Source organism: Maniola hyperantus, chromosome 13 (assembly GCF_902806685.2).
Source record: "Maniola hyperantus chromosome 13, iAphHyp1.2, whole genome shotgun sequence".
Classification (NCBI taxonomy): Eukaryota; Metazoa; Arthropoda; class Insecta; order Lepidoptera; family Nymphalidae; genus Maniola; species Maniola hyperantus.
Window position 1 is genome coordinate 355263 of NC_048548.1, and position 19593 is coordinate 374855.

Genomic DNA, 19593 nt, shown 5'->3' on the forward strand with positions numbered 1-19593 from the left:
CTAATATTCTTTAAAAAAAAAAAAAAAAAAATTCGTTCGGCGATGCTCGGTCGCTTGAACACGTGTAACGCGCGCGCAGGTTTGCACAGGACCGACTGGCGCGAGTAATCGCTCGTCGCACTTGCACACCCGCTTATAGCCCGGCGACAAAACTATCGAAACTACACACTCGCTTCCCGCTGATCGCCAACTCTCGTTTCTCGTTTATCGTCGGCGGTTGGACCACTGCCTTACGTATCGCTTTTGATAGAACAGTGGTAGTCAGCATAAGGTTGTACGGAAGCTGTGGGGTGATTCGCTAACTCAGTGACCATCACTGAATGATAGCCCCGAGCCACCCCCGAGCTTATTTGACATTTAGTTCTAATCCATTGAAGATTTTGTACGAAAAATTATTTGAATATCGCTCAGTGAAGCAGCAATGTAAAACCAATTAACGTCAAATGAGCGATGGCCATCATTTAGCACTGAGTTAGCAAATCATCCCGCAGGTAATGTCCATACTCCACAGTCCACTGAACTGTAACATCATTGAAAATAATCTAAATATATAAAAGGAAAAGGTGACTGACTGACTGACTGATCTATCAACGCACAGCTCAAACTACTGGACGGATCGGGCTGAAATTTGGCATGCAGATAGTTATTATGACGTAGGCATCTGCTAAAAAAGTATTTTTGAAAATTCAACCCCTGAGGGGGTGAAATAGGGGTTAAATTTGTGTAATCCACGCGGACGAAGTCGCGAAGACTTGTTGGTTGGAATTATTTATAGCAAAGTAATCAATCAATCAATCTTTTTATTTGATTAAATGTAGGTTAATCTTTGTTAACCTATATTTAAGCAAATAAAAAGGTTGATTGATTGAGTTTCACAATTCTCTTAATTAGTATCACTACGTTTGTCACGCAATGGCATGCAAATATTTACTCACACGTTTAAGTGCGGAAACCAGCCCAGAGTGAAGAAAGATATTTACTCGCTTGAGCTAATCAGCCTGTGCTGTCCCACGTCTGGGCAAAGGCCTCCCTCCGATCCTTCCACAATTTTCTATTTCGTGCCTCTTCAGGCCACGTAACTGTAAAGTTATCTAATTCATCACGCCAACGTCGCCTCGGCCGACCACGCTGGATTTGATGATTCTGGGGCGTCCAATTGGAAGCAGATTTTGACCATAACTCATCTGGCATACGGCATACATGACCTGCCCAGTCCCATTTGAGTAAAGCGGCTGCAAGGCCAACGTCGGCTACTCGCGTTTTGTAACGTATAGCAGAATTCCTTACGCCTTCCTTAAATAATATTTAAACATTAAAATTCAAAAATTGACTAAACTTGTAAGCATTGATTTCACACGTCGTTTCAGATATTTCAGAATAATTAATTTTCTAATGATCCCAGTAATCATATTCAAGTTCATGATATTAATATATTCACGCTAAACGCGTTGCCGTGCGCCGGCGTGATTATGTATTCGAGACAAGTGCCCTGTTTGTTCTGGTTTCACTCTTTGTTCCCTTAATTACGTCACCCGTCACCCAGACCACGTTACGTGCGAATGTAAGGGTTTTATTGTGTGTCAGAAATTGGTTTACATAAGTAGGACGCTTATGTTAATATTATTATTATAATATACAGGGTGTAGCCAGAACGCGGGCAAAAACGAAGACAGGGTGATAGAACTGATGATATCATACCACAAAAAAAAACGCGAAAAAATATCTGATAATTTTGTACAAGTTTACGGTATATTACAAATATGTAAAACATCTGACTAACGCTAGAGGTCAACGATAGTTGCCTAAGTAGTCTACTTGGAGTCAATGCCGCATCGTAGGCGGGGCATTGACCTAAGTTTTGCACGCTATACATTGCGGGTTTGAAAAATACTTAATCACTAAAACTACAAAATGAGGCAAACGGTTATTGTTATTGGAGTGTGTACGCTAAGTTTGTGCTTTCGTCCTGTTTACACTCTGTGTAATTTTAATTAAGTTTAGGATGTAGTTGACGCATAGAATGGATATGTGGAAAGGTTTGGTCGTAAGGTATCCATGCTGACATTATAAACCGAACTATGTTTCTCTGTCTGTTACTTTTCTAATAATAACAGACAGAGAGGCATTATTTCACACTAGATGATGCCCGCGACTTTGTCCACGTGGATTTAGGTTTTTAAAAATCCCGTGGGAACTCTTTCCGGGATCAAAAGTAGCCTGTGTCCTTCTCCGGGATGCAAGCTATCTATATACCAAATTTCATCAAAATCGGTTAAACGGATAGGCCGTGAAAAGCTAGCAGACGGACAGACAGACAGACACACTTTCGCATTTATAATAGTATGGATTTGTCTTCTATGATATTTGAAAACAATTTGTTTTCTTATGATCTCAATTTCAAGCTATAGTATTCACATTATACCCCAGTCGTCGTCACGATGTCGTATATTCGTTGCGTAGTGCGTGCGGGCTGTTTGTTCTGGTTTCACTCTTTGTTCCCGTGATTACGTCATCCACACCACATCACGTATAAGTCCCGCAAATTGCTATTGCGCTGGAACCATGTCTCATTGTATAGAAGCAGGCGTTACTTTGCGGAAGTCCATATCCGCTGAAACAATTCATTCAATTTGTTTCAGCGGATTATAGCAAAATATCTACATATTATGTATTAAGCTTTTGGTTCATTGTATACCACGTCTCATTAACATCGAAATGACGTCATTCTGACGTCAGCCGAAATAAAAATATACCATCAGCTCGAAACTTCAGTCTAGTGCTGACGTCACTAAAATGGCGGCCACGCACATTAGCAATTTGCGAGACTTATACATGAACCCTGAAAATGCTCGCTTTTTGGACTGTTAGGCGTATAAAAATAAGTTAACATTATATTTGTATTGTTACAGGTGAACCAATGCTTATGGACGACGTCAACATAATAAATGCTAAGTACTGCACACTACAAATGACAAAAAGAACATGATCCACTGAAATTCAAAATGGAGTCGACAGAAGAAATCTACAACATATGTGTAAACCTAACTGGCGAAGAATCCAGCCTAGTTGGATGCAACTATAGCATAGAATTCAAAAATGACGATCTACTTGAGAAGGTCGTATCGAGGGTTGTACCAATTTTCTTCGGATTTATAGGAATAGTTGGATTAGTTGGCAACGCATTAGTGGTTTTAGTTGTCGCTGCGAACCCTGGCATGAGGTCTACTACAAATCTTCTGATAATAAACTTAGCGGTCGCCGATTTGCTGTTCGTGATTTTCTGTGTCCCGTTTACTGCTACAGATTATGTTATGCCAAGATGGCCGTTCGGGGATTTGTGGTGTAAAGTCGTGCAATACTTCATTGTGGTGACAGCTCATGCTTCAGTCTATACCCTCGTTTTGATGTCCTTAGACAGGTTCATGGCAGTTGTCCACCCCATAGCTTCCATGTCAATAAGAACAGAGAAGAATGCGCTGCTAGCGATTGCATGTATATGGGTGGTGGTCCTAACCACAGCTATACCTGTAGGGATATGTCATGGAGAACGGGAATACTTCTACTTCCATAGAAACCATTCCTCCTGCGTGTTTCTGGAGGACCAGGGGTATAGCAAACTGGGGTTCCAAATGTCCTTCTTCTTATCTTCTTACGTGATACCATTGGCGCTGATAAGCGTGCTGTACATGTGTATGCTGTCAAGGCTATGGAAGAGTGCTCCAGGAGGGAGGGTGTCTGCTGAGAGCAGAAGAGGAAAGAAGAAAGTCACCAGGATGGTGGTGGTTGTTGTTGTCGTATTCGCCGTTTGCTGGTGTCCTATACAGGTAATCCATACTTTATTTTGACTTTTTCAAAGATACAGAATTCAAAATAGGTACCTTTCTTATTTTAGAACTAACTTATGCCCGCGCTTTTGTCCGCGTGGACTACACAAATTTCAAACCCCTATTTTACCCCCTTAGGGATTGGATTTTTTAAAAATTCCTTTCTTAGCGGATGTTTACGTTATAATAGCTATCTGCATGCCCAGCCCGATCCGTTCAGTAGCGTTGCTAGGTCAGTCAGTCAATCTGTCTGTCAATCAGCTTTTGCTTTTATATACCTATAATATAATACAGATTCCGTGGATTTAAGAAAGAATAGATATTTAAGAAGTGTTTACCTAAGTGTACTTAAATTCACATTAGGTACATTATTACAAACTTACACACTTTATCATAACAAATTACAATATTACAGGCGCGATTACAAGTATTACAAACAAAGATTACAGGGGAACCCTTAGATAAACACTGAACTCTCAACAAGAGTATCCGAGAATTATTTTAATCAAACAACTGTAATTTCGCCGTAATAGAGTTAAAGTAACTTCCGTTGCTCCTAACTGAATTAGAGGAGCACTTAAATTGATTATTTTGAGGTCTTCTCTCACTGCATATTATTAGGAACCGTTCTACTTGCACCTAACTTCACGCGGCTGCTTGAGAGAACGAAAGATAAACTTCCCAAATCCCAACCCTACTAACGGGAGCCCGTAATAATCACAACATACCCAATGATAGGAGTTTTCTTGAAATAGCAATGTTTAGTAAGACAAGAAATACACCATTATTTTTTCATGAAATAGAAAGATAGATCATAATATTATTAGTTAGGGTGGCCCCCTCGGTATGTAGAGAGTAAAGACATTGAGAGTAAACGTGACGAATTATGTAATCATCATTATCATCATGATTAGCCCATCGCCGGCTCACTACAGAGCACGGGTTTCCTCTCAGAGTGAGAAGGGTTTTTGGCCATAGTCTACCACGCTGGCCATGCGTGGATTGGTATTTATTATTGTGGAGAACTCTCAGGCATGCAGGTTTCCTCACGATGTTTTTCTTCAACGATCAAGCAGTTGGCATGTGCCTGGTAAAAAGATATGGCACAACGCGTGGATCTAGTACATAGCCTCAATAGCTCAACAGTTGAGGAGCGGACTGAATTCCGAAAGGTCACCGGTTCAAACCCCACCCGTTGCGCTATTGTGGTACCTACTCCTAGCACAAGCTTTACCCTTAGTTGGAGGGGAAAGGGGAATATTAGTCATGATTAGCATGCTGCATGGCTAATATTCTATAAAAAAATACTTTCAGTAGGTACTTATAATATTCATTTCAAAAGAGCCTCTAAAAGCTATGAAAACAATTAATATGAGTCCTAATTTCGAAAATAAGTTCATACAATAAAAATAAAACGGGCTAATGTAATGAATTTGAGTTGATTAAAACGAAGAGTTATAGCAACGTGCAGTCAATAAATAAAAGGGAATTAATGACTCCAGAACTAGGGCAGTGCGTGCCCGATCCTGTGGTACAAGCCAAAAGATTGCGCTGAAACCATGTCTCATTAACATCGATGTTAAAATATACCATCAGCTCGAAATTTCAGTCTAGTGCTGACGTCACTAAAATGGCGGCCACGAGCATTAGCAATTTGCGGGGCATAGTCACTTCAAGTCGAGGGCGAGAGCATGCTATTGCAACCAACATTTAAGGGCGGGACATGCTCAAGAGCGAGATGCGTGATGTGTGAACAATGCGAATCAAATCAAACCTACTTTAATTTTTTGCAAATTAAGTAGTGTTTAACATTCATTTTGTAGTTTCTTACATGGTTTATTTACGCACAAAGTTGACTCAAAATTTAGCTTAAAAGAGAGATATTTTTCAAGGGTTACAACTTTCAAAATAAATAAAATTTTACATAAGGATCCGAGACCTGGAACTATGGGCCTGATAAGAAAGCTCAGAGTCATTCAGCGGGCGATAAGGAGAGCTATGCTTGGAGTTTATCTACGTAATCATATCAGAAATGAGAAGATCCGTAAGAGAACCAGAGTTACCGTCATAGCTCAACGGGTTGCGGAGCTAAAGTGACAATGAACACGGCACATAGTTCGAAAACTCGATAGCCATTAGAGTCCCAAGGTTCTAGCAACCTTGCACTGGAAAACGCAATAATAGAAGACCCTCCCACTAGGTCGACAGATGACATTTAACGAGTCGCAGGGAGCCGCTGGATTCAGTATGTACCTATAGAAGTCGCTACAAGAGGCCCATGTCCAACAAACGTCTATCGATTGACGATGACTGATCGATTGATTGGATTCATCCGAAGAATATGAAACAAATTACAAGCTTCTAATTCAATACAACCTGATCCCTGAAATCGCTATTCTTATGCGCTTGTGCCACACTCACATTGGTATAATGAAAGAAATATTATTCTAGCAAGGTAGCAAGGTCCTGGTGCTGCAAATGTTCATGGGCAGCGGTAATCACTTAACATCAGGTGACCCGCATGCTCGTTTGCTCGCTATATCTACTTTTTTTTTTAAAAGTATATAATTTGCCTCGAAACAGACTGGTGGCCCAGGGCACCAGGGCACCAGGGCACCAGGCGAAAAAATTCCGTCGATCCTCCGTTGCTCCGTTGCGACGTGATTGAAGGACAAACCAACAAACAAACAAACACACTTTCATATTTATAATAAGGGTACCTACTGATTTTTATTATTTGTTGTTACAGCGGCATTAGAAATACATACCTACTCTCTACCTATTACGGTTCATGAGATAAAGCCCGCTGACAGACTGACAGACGGACGGACAGCGCCGGCTTAGAAATTGGAGCCCCTTGCCACCCTTCGTGTACGAAACCTATTAATAACTATTAATTAATTAGTACCCATATTATAAATGCGAAAATGTATTTGTTTGATGGTTTGTCCTTCAATCACGTCACAACTGTGTAACGGATCGACGTGATTTTTTGCATGGGTATAGATAAGACCTGGAGAGTGACATAGGCTACTTTTGATCCCGGGAAATCAAAGAGTTCCTATACAAATCTAAATCCACGTGTACGAAGTCGCGGGCATCAGCTAGTCTTCTATGGAAAAACTGACTGACTGACTGATCTAAAATCAAAAATCAAAATCTTTTTTTTATTCAAATAAACTTTTACAAGTACTTTCGAATAGTCGGATGCATCTACCACTGGTCTATCAATGCACAGCTCAAACTTCTTGACGGACGGGGATGAAATTTGGCATGCAGATAGTTATTATGACGTAGACATCCGCTAAGAAAGGATTTTTGAAACTTCAAACCCTTAGGTGGTAAAATAGGGGTTTGGAATTCGTGTAGTCCACGCGGACGAAGTCGCGAGCATATTTAGCTAGTAAAACAATTTAAGGCGCATTTTACTCTGATTTATATAGTGTTTCGATGTTCTTTTTTTATATTGGTTAGCCTATGACTGCAATGACACCTGGTGGTAACTTATGACTGCAATGACACCTGGTGGTAACTTATGACACAGCCTAAGATGGAAGCGAGCTAACCTGGGTATGGCAGTTTTTTAAAAACCCATGGCCCTTTGGTTTTTACACGGCATCGTACCGGAACGCAAAATCGCTTGGCGGCACGGCTTTGCCGGTAGAGTGGTAACTAGCCACGGCCGAAGCCTCCCACTTGACTAGAACAGAAATTTAGAAATTATAAAATTCCAAATCCCTGCTAGAAATCGAACTCGGGCCTTCCCACTAATAAGACCACAGCGCTTACCACTGCGCCAGGGAGGTCGTTTTTTTTGCAGGTCTAACCTTCGTCAAGGTCAGGTCAGGTCAGGTCACAGATCACAGGTCGTCAAAAAATAGAATCAACTTGTTGAAAGTCATACTTGACCTACAGCTAAGAATGCAAGATCGAACTTTATAACCTGAGAGATAGGACACGTTTTTTGACCGTTTTAATGCTTTGAAAATCACGTTAAACTCATCGTTCCATGTTATTATCATATCTGATGATAGAAACTCTTGAATGGAAGTCTTTAAAAGTAGGGAGAAAGGATAGGAGAAACTAAGTCACTGAGTAGAGCACTGGCTCAAACGTCATATGCGTCATATGGGTATGAGTGACAGAGACATCGCTCTACAAACCTGAAATGTCATTTTTAAGGCCGATGTTCATCACTTTCGGCCGCGTACTGTATTGTGGTCCAAACCTATAGATAGTTCAATCCATAATGACGCGCCCCACTCTTTGTCCCAATAGTTTACAGTGCAAGTGTGCTATGTACTGTTAGAGCAATTTTTATCATAATGCACCGATAACAACGTGGGCACACACACACACACACAGACGAATATAAATTGGGTAAAAATTACTCCCCACACCCCGTAGTTTCCCCGCACGAAACATAGTGAGGCGCGTCTTCGTGGATTGAACTATCTATAACTGTCTAAACAAAGTCCAAACGCACTTACGCTGCGCTGCTCGGCTAATATAATATTTTTACATAAAGAAATTGTATACAACATTTCAAAAATATTTAATGAAAATTTACGAAGCTATAAGCTTGTTGTGTTGAGTCGTTGTCCTCGCAAAAACATGGTCACCCCAAGCGAGCGGCTGTGAGCGAGCGGGACGGCTGGCGTCGATCGTGCGCGCTCTCGCTCGCGCGGCTCGAATCAGCTGGTGCATGAGGTCATTCAACTAGGTGTCCAAACTTCCTGGATTTTAATGTAATTTTTGGTCAAAATATAACCCGTTGCAAAAATGATTGCAATCGATTCTGAACAAACTACTTTTAGGTTTTGCGTATTAGACTAAAACTCACGTTGTATATAGTAATGGAATCCCACAAAGAACGTGTGCTTCTATCCGACAAGAATATTCCATTAATTGTTTTCTCGTTGTTCCAGATAATTCTACTGGTGAAGGCGTTACAGGCGTACAACATAACTTACTTCACAGTGACAGCGCAGATCGTGTCGCACGTGCTCGCGTACATGAACAGCTGCGTCAACCCCGTGCTGTACGCGTTCCTGTCCGAGAACTTCAGGATCGCCTTCAGGAAGGTGACGTCTACCGTAATAGATCACCATTTGGTTGCAGTCACATCTAAATATATAAAAGGAAAAGCTGACCGAGCTGACTGACTGACTGATCAATCAACACACAGCTCAAACTACTGGATCGGGCTGAAGTTTGGCATGCAGATAGCTATTATGACTTAGACATCCGCTAAGAAAGGATATTTCAAAATTCCATCCCTAAAGGGGGTGAAATAGGGGTTTGAAATTTGTGTAGTCCACGCGGACAAAAAGTTGCCGGCCTATGGGAATGTGCTCAGGAGCTGTTCGATCTCCCCCCACCATCCCTCTCACTTTTCTACCAGCGTACCGCAAGACACCGGGCTAGTTTCCACCCCTATGTCGTCAACATTCCATCTACGCGTACGAAACGCTTTGCGTCATCACTTCCCGTCAGGTGTGATCGTGGTCAAGCGTGTGCCGCGTGCACGCGTGTGCGTGTTAAAAAAATGCATAAGCTAGTTTGCATATAAATGATGAGCCGACAAAAAGTAGAATGCGCTTCTTGCCTGTTCACTCTTGATTTGAAGTACTTCTTATTAGTTAGTATTTGTGATCTTTTTGTCTTGTTCTTTGTTGTGTTTTTTTGGTTTTTTTTTTTCTGTACGTTTGTTTGGTGTTGTTGTTTTTTGTATAATTATTGTAAACTGTGGAAGGGAAAAACGGAATCTAGAAGCGCCTACTTATATCCATAACCATTGACGAAGCATATAAGTCACGTCACAGTCACAAGAGCGGTGATAGTCTAGTGGTTAACACGTCGGCCTACTGTTCGGGAGGTCGGGGGTTCGATCCCGGGCAAGCACCTCCAACTTTTCGAAGAATATGTGCGTATTAATAAATTAAATATCACTTGCTTTAACGGTGAAGGAAACCTGCATGCATGGCGGACTAAGGCCTAAACCTTTCTTATTCTGACAGGAGGCCAGTGCTCAGTAGTTGATCATCATGATGATGATGATGAACCAAAACATCTCGAAATTAATTTGGAAATAGAACATCTACGTCTATATAACTTCCCTTGTTGACTCGAAAATAACCGAAACCCGAAATTAATTTCCAATTCAGTTCATATCTGGCGGACAAATATAAGAAAGCCCCGGCCTTGTTCATTCACAAAATATATTCTCGTTTTTTCCCAATTTCCTTGTAATTCTTGTACCTTGTGTTCTTATACCTACCGTATGGAACTCTAACTTTCTAATAATAAAACTTCACGATTTAAATTATCAATACTTATAATAAAACTGTAACAGGTCAAATTCTGTACATTGAAGATATTTTGAAATTTTTTTTTCGAGGGCACTCTATAATCGATACTGAACCCAAAACTGTAATTTTTTTCATTTTTGTCTGTCTGTCTGTCTGTCTGTCTGTCTATCTGTCTGTCTGTCTGTATCACGGCCGCGCATCACGCTGAAACTACTGAATGGATTCCAATGAAACTTGGTACGATTTGAGGTCATACTATGAGGAAGAATATAGGATACTTTTTACCCCGAAATTCAGCATGGTTCCCGTAGGAGAGGGGATGAAAGTTAAAATATATACTGAGTTGTAATTCATTAACGCGTAGTCCGATTTCATTCATTCTTTTTTTTGTTAGAAAGGGGATATTTTAAAGATTGTTCCGTAAATATTTCAAGGTCATCGGTTTTTAACCGACTGTCAAAAAGGAGGTGGTTCTTTTTTCTACATCGATTTTTTCGAGGTTTCTGGACCGATTTGCAAATTTTTTTTTAAAATCAACAAAAAAAGTTTTCGTGGTGGTCACATAAAAAATTCTGGATTCAACTCTTTAATCCTGATGCTGCAGGGTTACTGCCCGCCTGAGTTATCAAGATTCAGGAAGTGTTCATAGTGAATTCATATTGTAGGTACCAAGCAACGACTTTATTCTCAGACTTCAAGTCTCAACTCCTCAACCCTGATGATGTAGGGTACAGCACTCCTAAACTATAATGTTTCAGGAACTGCGGATGATGCAAAATTAATTTAGGTACCAAGCATAGGCTACATCATTGAACTTCGGATCCTAACTCCCCAATCCTGATGCTGCAAAGTACTAAAGTCCTAAATCGTGGGGATTTTAGAATTTCTGATAGTGAATTGATATTTTAGGTATCAAGCAACGGCTTCACGATGACACTCCCAGTCCGAAATACTCCACCCGAGCGAAGCCGGGGCGGGTCAGCTAGTTAATAAATAAAAGTTTATTTAGCTCACAGAACAATACTCGGAAAATATAAATAACACAGAAGATGCTAAAAACTACATAATATTTAAAACTAACTTAAAACTACGAGCTACAAAATATTAAAAACAAAAATGTTGTTTTGTGTGAGCTAAAGGGGCTTGCTCAGTTCTGTGCGCAGTAGGTGTAATGCTGCAGTTGAGTATTTGACTACTGCAGTCACGCGCTGATGCTCAGGCCGAGCCGTGGTGTCACGACTCGACTACGAAATAGTGGTCTCACGAACCTATACTATACCTAATACTGAACCTATACTTGAATATGTAGGCTCGCCGCCATTTAATTGTAAAGACTTTGCTCATTGAACATCGCGTCATCGTCCCCACCGTCATTATGAGATTATAAAAGCGGATGCGCAGTGTGTCACGACACATTATTCGTGTGGCTCTTGCCGAGGGCACTTCTCAGTAGACACTATGTGTGTCGTACTGTAGGTTATTATAATTGTTGTTGTGACCTAATGTGATTTAAGACGTTGAGGTTATAGTACTAGGTTGTGAAAGGTGCTGTGAATGTGTTTGTGGCTGTGTAGTGCGTGTTCACTAGCTGTGTATTCCAATTTGTATTAGACAAACGTGATCGTTGTAGTTGATGTTAATTGAACTAATTGTGATGTGCTAGGTTAGCTGGTTGGTCTGGGACCGGTATGGGGACATGGTGGAGCCGGTCGTTAGGTAGGGTTAGGTTTACCTACGTTACGTTACGCTAGTGGTTTTCACGTGTGATAAGTGAGTATTACAATGATTGTAATTGAAATTACTACCTTCTGATGTCGGCCATCCCCTTGTTCTCCGACAAATATATACCTACATTCGTGAGTGCTCTATATAAAATTAACAAAATTAAAGTCAGCTAAAATAAAAATGTTAGTAGAGTAATAAATTTATCCATTTATTTTAATTTGATGTAATTTTTAAACCTTGGGACCCCAACGTCTATTGGTTGTACGAACTATGTGCCCTGTCCATTGCCACTATTCAGCTTCGCAACACGTTGAGCTATGTCGGTTACTCTAGTTCTCCTACGGATCTCCTCCTTTTGATCACGTAGAGAAACCCCAAGCATAGCTCTCTCCATCGCCCGCTGAGTGACTCTGAGCTTTCTTATGAGGCTGGTCAAGGTGCTGGAATGGCGACCTCGCACCGAATTATCTATCTTCGAAGATGTTCATCAGATCTTCACCAATTTTATATGGGACTAACTTTGAAACAAAAAACCCTTCAAATACCCTTTCAAACAAAAAATAATTTTCAAAATCGGTCCAGGCGTCTTCGAGCAATCGGGGAACATACATAAAACATTTTAAAAAAAACCGACGAATTGAGAACCTCCTCCTTTTTTTGAAGTCGGTTAAAAACTAGCACTTTTGTTGCGACTAGGTTTCTAATACAGATAGATTTTGGAATATGATCCGGCGAAGAGTACAGTAGCAGTAGACTTCTCCATTATAAAGAAAATAAAAGGCTCTCTTACTGGAATTGACTTGATTGAAAATTTTTTTTCGAACTCGCTTTTCATCAGTGACGTTCTCGTCGGTATACTAGTCGATACTGTCGTCCCGTGTTCCCTAACTAAGACGGTCACTGTCTGCGTAATTTCGCCAATATATATTTTGTCTTCCGCAAAATTGTTGAAATCGGCGAAATTCTGATCGAAAACATCCGAAAGCCCCATATTGGACAATGGCGTGTTTAAAATAAGTCGTGAAGTGATCGAAAACCGCGGCAACTTCACCTCCACCTCTCCCAGACCGAGTGAGTCAGCTACCTCTTGCATCTTGTTGAGGATATCCAAGAAGGAGACTTCTCGGAGGCGTTCGAGAACCCGTCCGATGTCATGCCCACTGTCAGGTCGCACCAGCAGCATGCAGTATCTGCCGTCGTCGCCGAGCGGCAACTGCGTGAAGGAGGCGTGCAGCGACTCGGACTTCCAGAATTGAAGCTGCGCTTTCACATACATCATGTAAACACCTCCTTGCGCGGTGCCATCTCGATAGGAATCTCGTGACGTGTTCGAAATGTTGAAGGGCTTCGACCATCCCGCACCAAATGATAAATAATTGGTCATAACCATCGTTGCATCTAAGAAATCTTCTTCTTTTAATGGTAGTATAAAGTGGGGATGGTGGACATGGTAGTGCGAGTGCATGAAGTAAAATGCCGAGTCCGCCGCCCGCTGCGGCGCCTCGAAATTAAGACGCTGAGCTATAAAGCCAAAATCGTTCTCCATACTTCTTATATTATCTGAATGAACATTCAACTGTTCATCATAAAATAAGTAATTTGACCAAGTTGCATTCAAGGATCCGTTCGTGAGCACCGATGTTGTTTGTTTCCGGAACTCTTCTACGATTTTGCTTCTGTCCTCCGTCAGTAAACACACTTTCGAGAATTGCTCCCAGGTCCTTCCCGTTGTCTCGTACGCCAAGCTTATAAGCAAAGACCAAACGGTATACGGTGATATCGCCACATTTCGATCTGAACCTTGCAGGGTGTGATAGAAAAGTTCGACACTGAAATTTCTAGTCTTCGAATTAAAATCTGAATCGCCGAACGACACAGAAATGAAAAATATTAGAAATATGATCACACGCATCGTGCACCGTCCGACTCCACGATTAGCAAGATACTGACTGACCTTTCGTTATCGAGAGTAATATGAAGTAAAATGATAATAATGACGCTAAATGTAATACTTTAAATTTTTATAGCATATCTAAGTCACGTCACAGCCACAAGAGCGGTTATAGTCTAGTGGTTAACAACTCAGTCTCCTATTTGAGAGGTAGGTGATTCGATTTCTCTAACTTTTCGGAGCTACGAGTATGTGCGTTTTAAGCAATTAAATATCACTTGCTTTAACAGCGAAGGAAAATATCGTGAGGAAACCTTCATACATGGCGGACTACTCGTATGCCTAAACCGTTCTTATTCTGACAGGACACCCGTGCTCAGTGGGCATAGTAGTTGATCATCATGATGATGATGATGAACCAAAACATCTCGAAATCAATTTGGAAATGGAACATCTACGTCTATATAACTTCCCTTGTTGACTCGAAAATAACCGAAACCCGAAATTAATTTCCATTTCAGTTCATATCTGGCGGACAAATATAAGAAAGCCCCGGCCTTGTTCATTCACAAAATACATTCTCGTTTTTTCCAATTTCCTTGTAATTCTTGTAGCTTAGGTACCCCGAGGAATACTTTCAATTACTCCTTCCCCCCTAGCCCCGGGGGATGGTGGGGGAACGTGATAAATTGCTAATTAGCAGACCAAATCCTCTGATACCCACTGTATGGAACTCTAACTTTCTAAAAATAAAACTTCACGATTTAAACTATAAATAAATAAAAGTTTATTTAGCTCACAGAACAATACAAGAAAAAAATATATACAGAAAACTACAAAACTGAACGTAAAACTACGAGCTATAAAATATTAAAAACAGAAAAGATGTCTTGTGTGAGCTAAAGGACTACTGGCTCAGCATGATGCTGCAAAATTCAAAAAATAAATAAAAACCGACTTCAATAACCACCAACACTAAAAAGTAAAAAATAATTTAATTTATTACCCGTATATTATGTATACAAGAGTTATTGTAGTTCTATAGTAATATTTTTTGGAGCCGGTGCCAATTAGCCGCACGAACCGTCTATCTACTCTTCATAGTGTTTTGCGACTCCACATTGGCACCGACTCCAAAAAATATTACTACTCGTTTCTTTTTTGTTAATTTATTTGACGGCTCTAGATATCAGTTCTTTAAGGCTTATAACTTGTTTTGTATTGTATTTCAATTCCTCGAAACGGTTCCCCTAAAAAATAGCTTAAAATCTGACGTAAAAGTACATATTTTTCGACAAAGAAAACAATGGATTAGCGAATGAGTATTATTTATGATGTGGGCATATTATAAAAAGTTCAAAGGAAAATATCTCGCCGACAGATGAAACATGCGGGCGGATTTATTTACGTCAACTAATGATGGATTCCGACTCCGTCCGGTTTATGAGTAGTACGTATATTTGTGTAAACGCACAAAGTACGAGGCCACCGGAATTTCCCTAGCTGTGTTTTGACATTGTTCTAAAATCAATCATAGTCATACACCATGCAAATACCACCACCACCATGCATGTACATAGTCAAAAATAAAAAAACCGGTCAAGTGCGAGTCAGAATTACGTTTCCCCTAAGAGCGGGGGCACACGATGCGTTGCGGCGGCGCGGCGGTGCGGCGCCGAAGCGGTGTCGCTGCGTCGTCTTACATAGAAATATCTGTGGCACGTCACACGATGCGCTTCGGCGCCGCACCGGACTTGCAACCATCGAGACGAGGCGGGAACCAAATTTCATGATTCTAGGTCAACGAGATGTACGCTAAGATTTCTTGACAGACAGACAGACAGACAGCCAACGAAGTGATCCTATAAACTTCTTGGTGTGAATCTTGTCAATCGATAAGTATAACGCGTAAAATTTAACTCCTCACGCGCTATTTTAACTTTTGTTTCAAATTTCATGTCAAAAGTACGATTTAGTCCTTATTTTAAAGGTGAACCGCATTTTTGACATGACAGTTGATCTACAGAGTTAAAATGGCGCGTGAGGAGTCATTCTGTATGGACTATACGCTGCTGTTTGACCCTGGGCCAAAGTTACAATACGACAATAGGTAAACCTAACTTGTACTATGTGGGTACGGATAGGTATTGAAATACGTCCATGTATGTGGGTTAATCTATCAAAATGCTATTTTCAATACACAACCCTTTGACGAGTTCCATTGTCAATTAAACTTCGTTTTGACGAGGGATGAAGGTAGGGCCCTTCTTGGCCTTTTTGCGACCCTTAAATATGTTTGATAGGTTTCATACCAACAACGCAGGTTACCCGTGAAACCCTTTGACATGTCAAGGTTTGCCAACAGTCGGCAAATTAGTTACGCTACATAAACGGAAAGGTTGGGTAGTTTTATTCTAAAGACTTTGAGTAGAATCGTATGAGTTTCAACTAAGAAGAGCAGAGCCCACGCTACTTTAATGTCAAACTTAAAATTCGAGATATTTTGCTTAATTATTATTAGGGTTCCGTACCTGAAAAAGAAAAAAGGAAACCCTTATAGGATCGCTTCGTTGTCTGTCGTGTCTGTCGGGAAACCTATAGGGTACTTCCCGTTGACCTAGAATCGTGAAATTTACTTAACATAGATTTTTAAAGTTGTGTAAAGGAAAGTTCAAAATTGATTGCGTAATTTTGTTATAAATAATTAGGTTGGATGTTTTCTTTCACCATTAAAACAAGTGATATTAAATTGCTTAAAACGCACATAACTGAAAATGTTAGAGGTGCGTGCTCGTTATAAAACCCGCGACCCTCCCAAATAGGAGGCTCACATTTTAACCATTGCGCTATCATGATTTAATAAATAAAATATGAAATGTAATATCTTGAAAACTAAAACAAAGGATACTGCGTCCTTTAGTAGGGATGTTATATCTGTCCGTCTGTTATTTGTCTACATACAACTTTTTCTCTTTCTGGAAACAGACAAAAGCTATTTACCGTGGAAAAATCTTCGATGCATTGCATTGGCGCTATTCGTTCCACTACATTTATACATTATATTTCTCAAATATATTTTGTGTTTCCCAGGTAATGTACTGCCCACCACCGTACAACGATGGCATGTCTGGTCGACCGCAGCCTACGAAAACGACACGCACGGGCAATGGTAACTCTTGTCACGACATCGTCTGAGAATCGTTGCGCAGTCGTACGCACATCGCACCGGAGCAAGCTACTATTGTATAAGTGTATAACCCATGCGTGCGGCTCGAAATCGCTTGTATATTGTGTGATTAACTGACATTACTTGAACGTTTTTAATCGACACGTAAGTTTGTATATAGTAAATTCATGAAATACTGTTTATCTATGACAGTTTTAATGTTTAGAAATACAGTGTATAATTCAGCTATACAGTATATTTGTTTTCCGAATTACTTGTTTTAAATTAACTTACCTTATTACAAAAATCAATTGTAATCTGATAAATAAAATTTGTGAACCTATTACGGGGTAGAGTTGTAGAAAAAATTACGTGTAAACAATTATAGTGTACAATAGATGTTTCTGTGTAGAAAAATATTTAGAACTATATATTTATTTTTGAATATTCAGTAAAACTGTTAAGTATTACAAAACTTGACAAAATATAGTACAATTTGTAAAAAATAACTTCCTAATTTTATTGTAATATAAGCAACTAAAAATGTGATTGTAATTATAAACAAATGTAATGTACAATCAAACGTAATGTATAATTGTTTTTAGTCTCACATATTCCCATATTTATTGAGCCCAAATATGGAAATGTGTGCAAATATTAATATTGTATATAAAAAGTACCTACATGAAATTAATGATTATGATAATATATACGGGTTAGTAGGTATATACTGTATATTTTTTAGTATGAAATATGCGGTATAACATCGAACTATATTAAATAAATAGGGATTTATTTTTAGTTATTAAAACATCGCTTTATGTAGGGAAATTGTAGATTTTATAAAAAAAAATTAGAATATTAATGTAGGCGTAGAAAGTTCTTTATTTCGTAATATAGAATTATTAAATGGACACTTAGGTATGTGTAGAAATATTGGATGTGGCATAAAATGCTATTAGACTAATAATTTTATTGTCAGTGGCGGACATGTGGAGAATGCAGACATCTACAAAGATCGCTTCAAAGCGATAAGGCCGCCAAATTGTACTACTATTTTTGTTGTGTAATGTTTTGCTTTTGTGTTTCTTTTTAACCAACTTCAAAAAAGGAAGAGATTCTAAATTCATCGGTGTATTTATTTATTTATTATGATAGTGTACAATAAAGCATATTTCATTCATTCAGTCATTCATTAATCATGTACTAAATTAATAAAACAGACAAGTGCGAGTCGGACCCGCACACGAAGGGTTCCGTACCATCGTACAAGATATAACACTATATGTACTTTTTATTTTATTTATTTGATTTGCGTTGCGTGATGGCCGGCCCTCTAGAAATTTTTCACTCTGTGAATATTTCAACTCTCTACCTATTTAGGGTTTATGAGGTACAGCCCGCTGATAGCGGGCGGACGGACAGTCGAGCGGACAGATAGGGTCCCGCTGGCAACCTTCGGGTACGGAACCCTAAAATAATGCGTGTCCATTCTTTAACTTTTTATTTATATCTTGAGTGAGGCAAGGGAGAAAATTCAGGCTTTTGAATGTTACAACAATTAATGTTTATTGTTTATTAATTAGCGTCAAACAAATCTATAAATGTAATACCTGCGAACTTGTTACACTAATTATATTATTGTTTGTTATGAAATAGAATTAATTAATTAATAACAAAATATTGTTTACGCTTAATGTACTAAAATTGGAAGTAAATGTTTTCAATAAAAATTCAGTTTTTCAGTAATCCTCTAGTTCATCAAATGATAGGAGCTGTATCAGTCAAATCCGTCAATCATGATCTAATCATGAATGATGAATGATTGATGAAATGATACAAAGTAGCCTATGTCACTTTCCGGGTCTTAAGCTATACCCATGCAAAAATCACGTCAATCAGTTGCTCCGTTGCGTGGTGATTAATGGACAAACCAACAAACCAAGAAACAAACACACTTTCGCATTTATACTGATTCTTTGGTCATGATCTAATCATGAGTAATGAGTGAGTGTGATCAGTGAAACGCCCCGCACACCCGCACGGCTCCCGCGCTAGCACGTGCGGGTGTGCGGGGTGTCCCGCCTCATACTCCGATTGCCATCTCAACCTGTCGCGATATGGGTAGGTACTAGGTACTAGGTAGGTAGGTACAGACGCTGTTTCTTGCCAGTTATTTATTGCCAACATTTCTCATTCCCGCAACGTGTCTGCATTTTACTTTCTTGTCGCCTGAACCGAGTGGAGAAACATATTATTTTCTTTGTTATTGGCTTGAGCCTTTCGAATAATATACCTACAGCTTTCTATCGAATATCTCATATCATGTAGGAGGCAGGAGCTCTTGATTGATTAAGAGTTAAAACTCTACCATCGTCGGTTCGGAATGTACAATCTACTGAGAAGAGCCAACAAATAAAATATTGGTTAAAATAAAAGAATTAAGTACCAAATTATTATTATTCTGAACGAATAGTTTTAGTAGCATGACTATCTAAATTTCTAAATAACTAGCTTCTGCCCGCGGCTTCACCCGCGTGGCCTACAGGAAACAAATGGCATTTTTTTCAGAAACAAACATTATAACATCAGGACACGCACTCTGAACAGCACCGAATAACACATATAACTTCCAACCCCCATTTCACTCCTTTGGGGGGTATTTTCTCATAGTCG

At 39.6% G+C, this 19593-nt stretch overlaps 1 protein-coding gene across 1 annotated transcript; it reads left to right on the forward strand.

The window, feature by feature from the left end:
- Positions 1–2914: 2914 nt before the first annotated feature.
- AstA-R1 (allatostatin A receptor 1) lies at positions 2915–18644 on the forward strand. Its single transcript, XM_034974723.2, has 3 exons — positions 2915–3824; positions 8753–8908; positions 16842–18644. Exons 1-3 carry the CDS (start codon positions 3003–3005, stop codon positions 16944–16946), a joined length of 1083 nt encoding a protein of 360 aa, XP_034830614.1. The 5' UTR covers positions 2915–3002; the 3' UTR covers positions 16947–18644.
- The last annotated feature ends 949 nt before the right edge of the window (positions 18645–19593 follow it).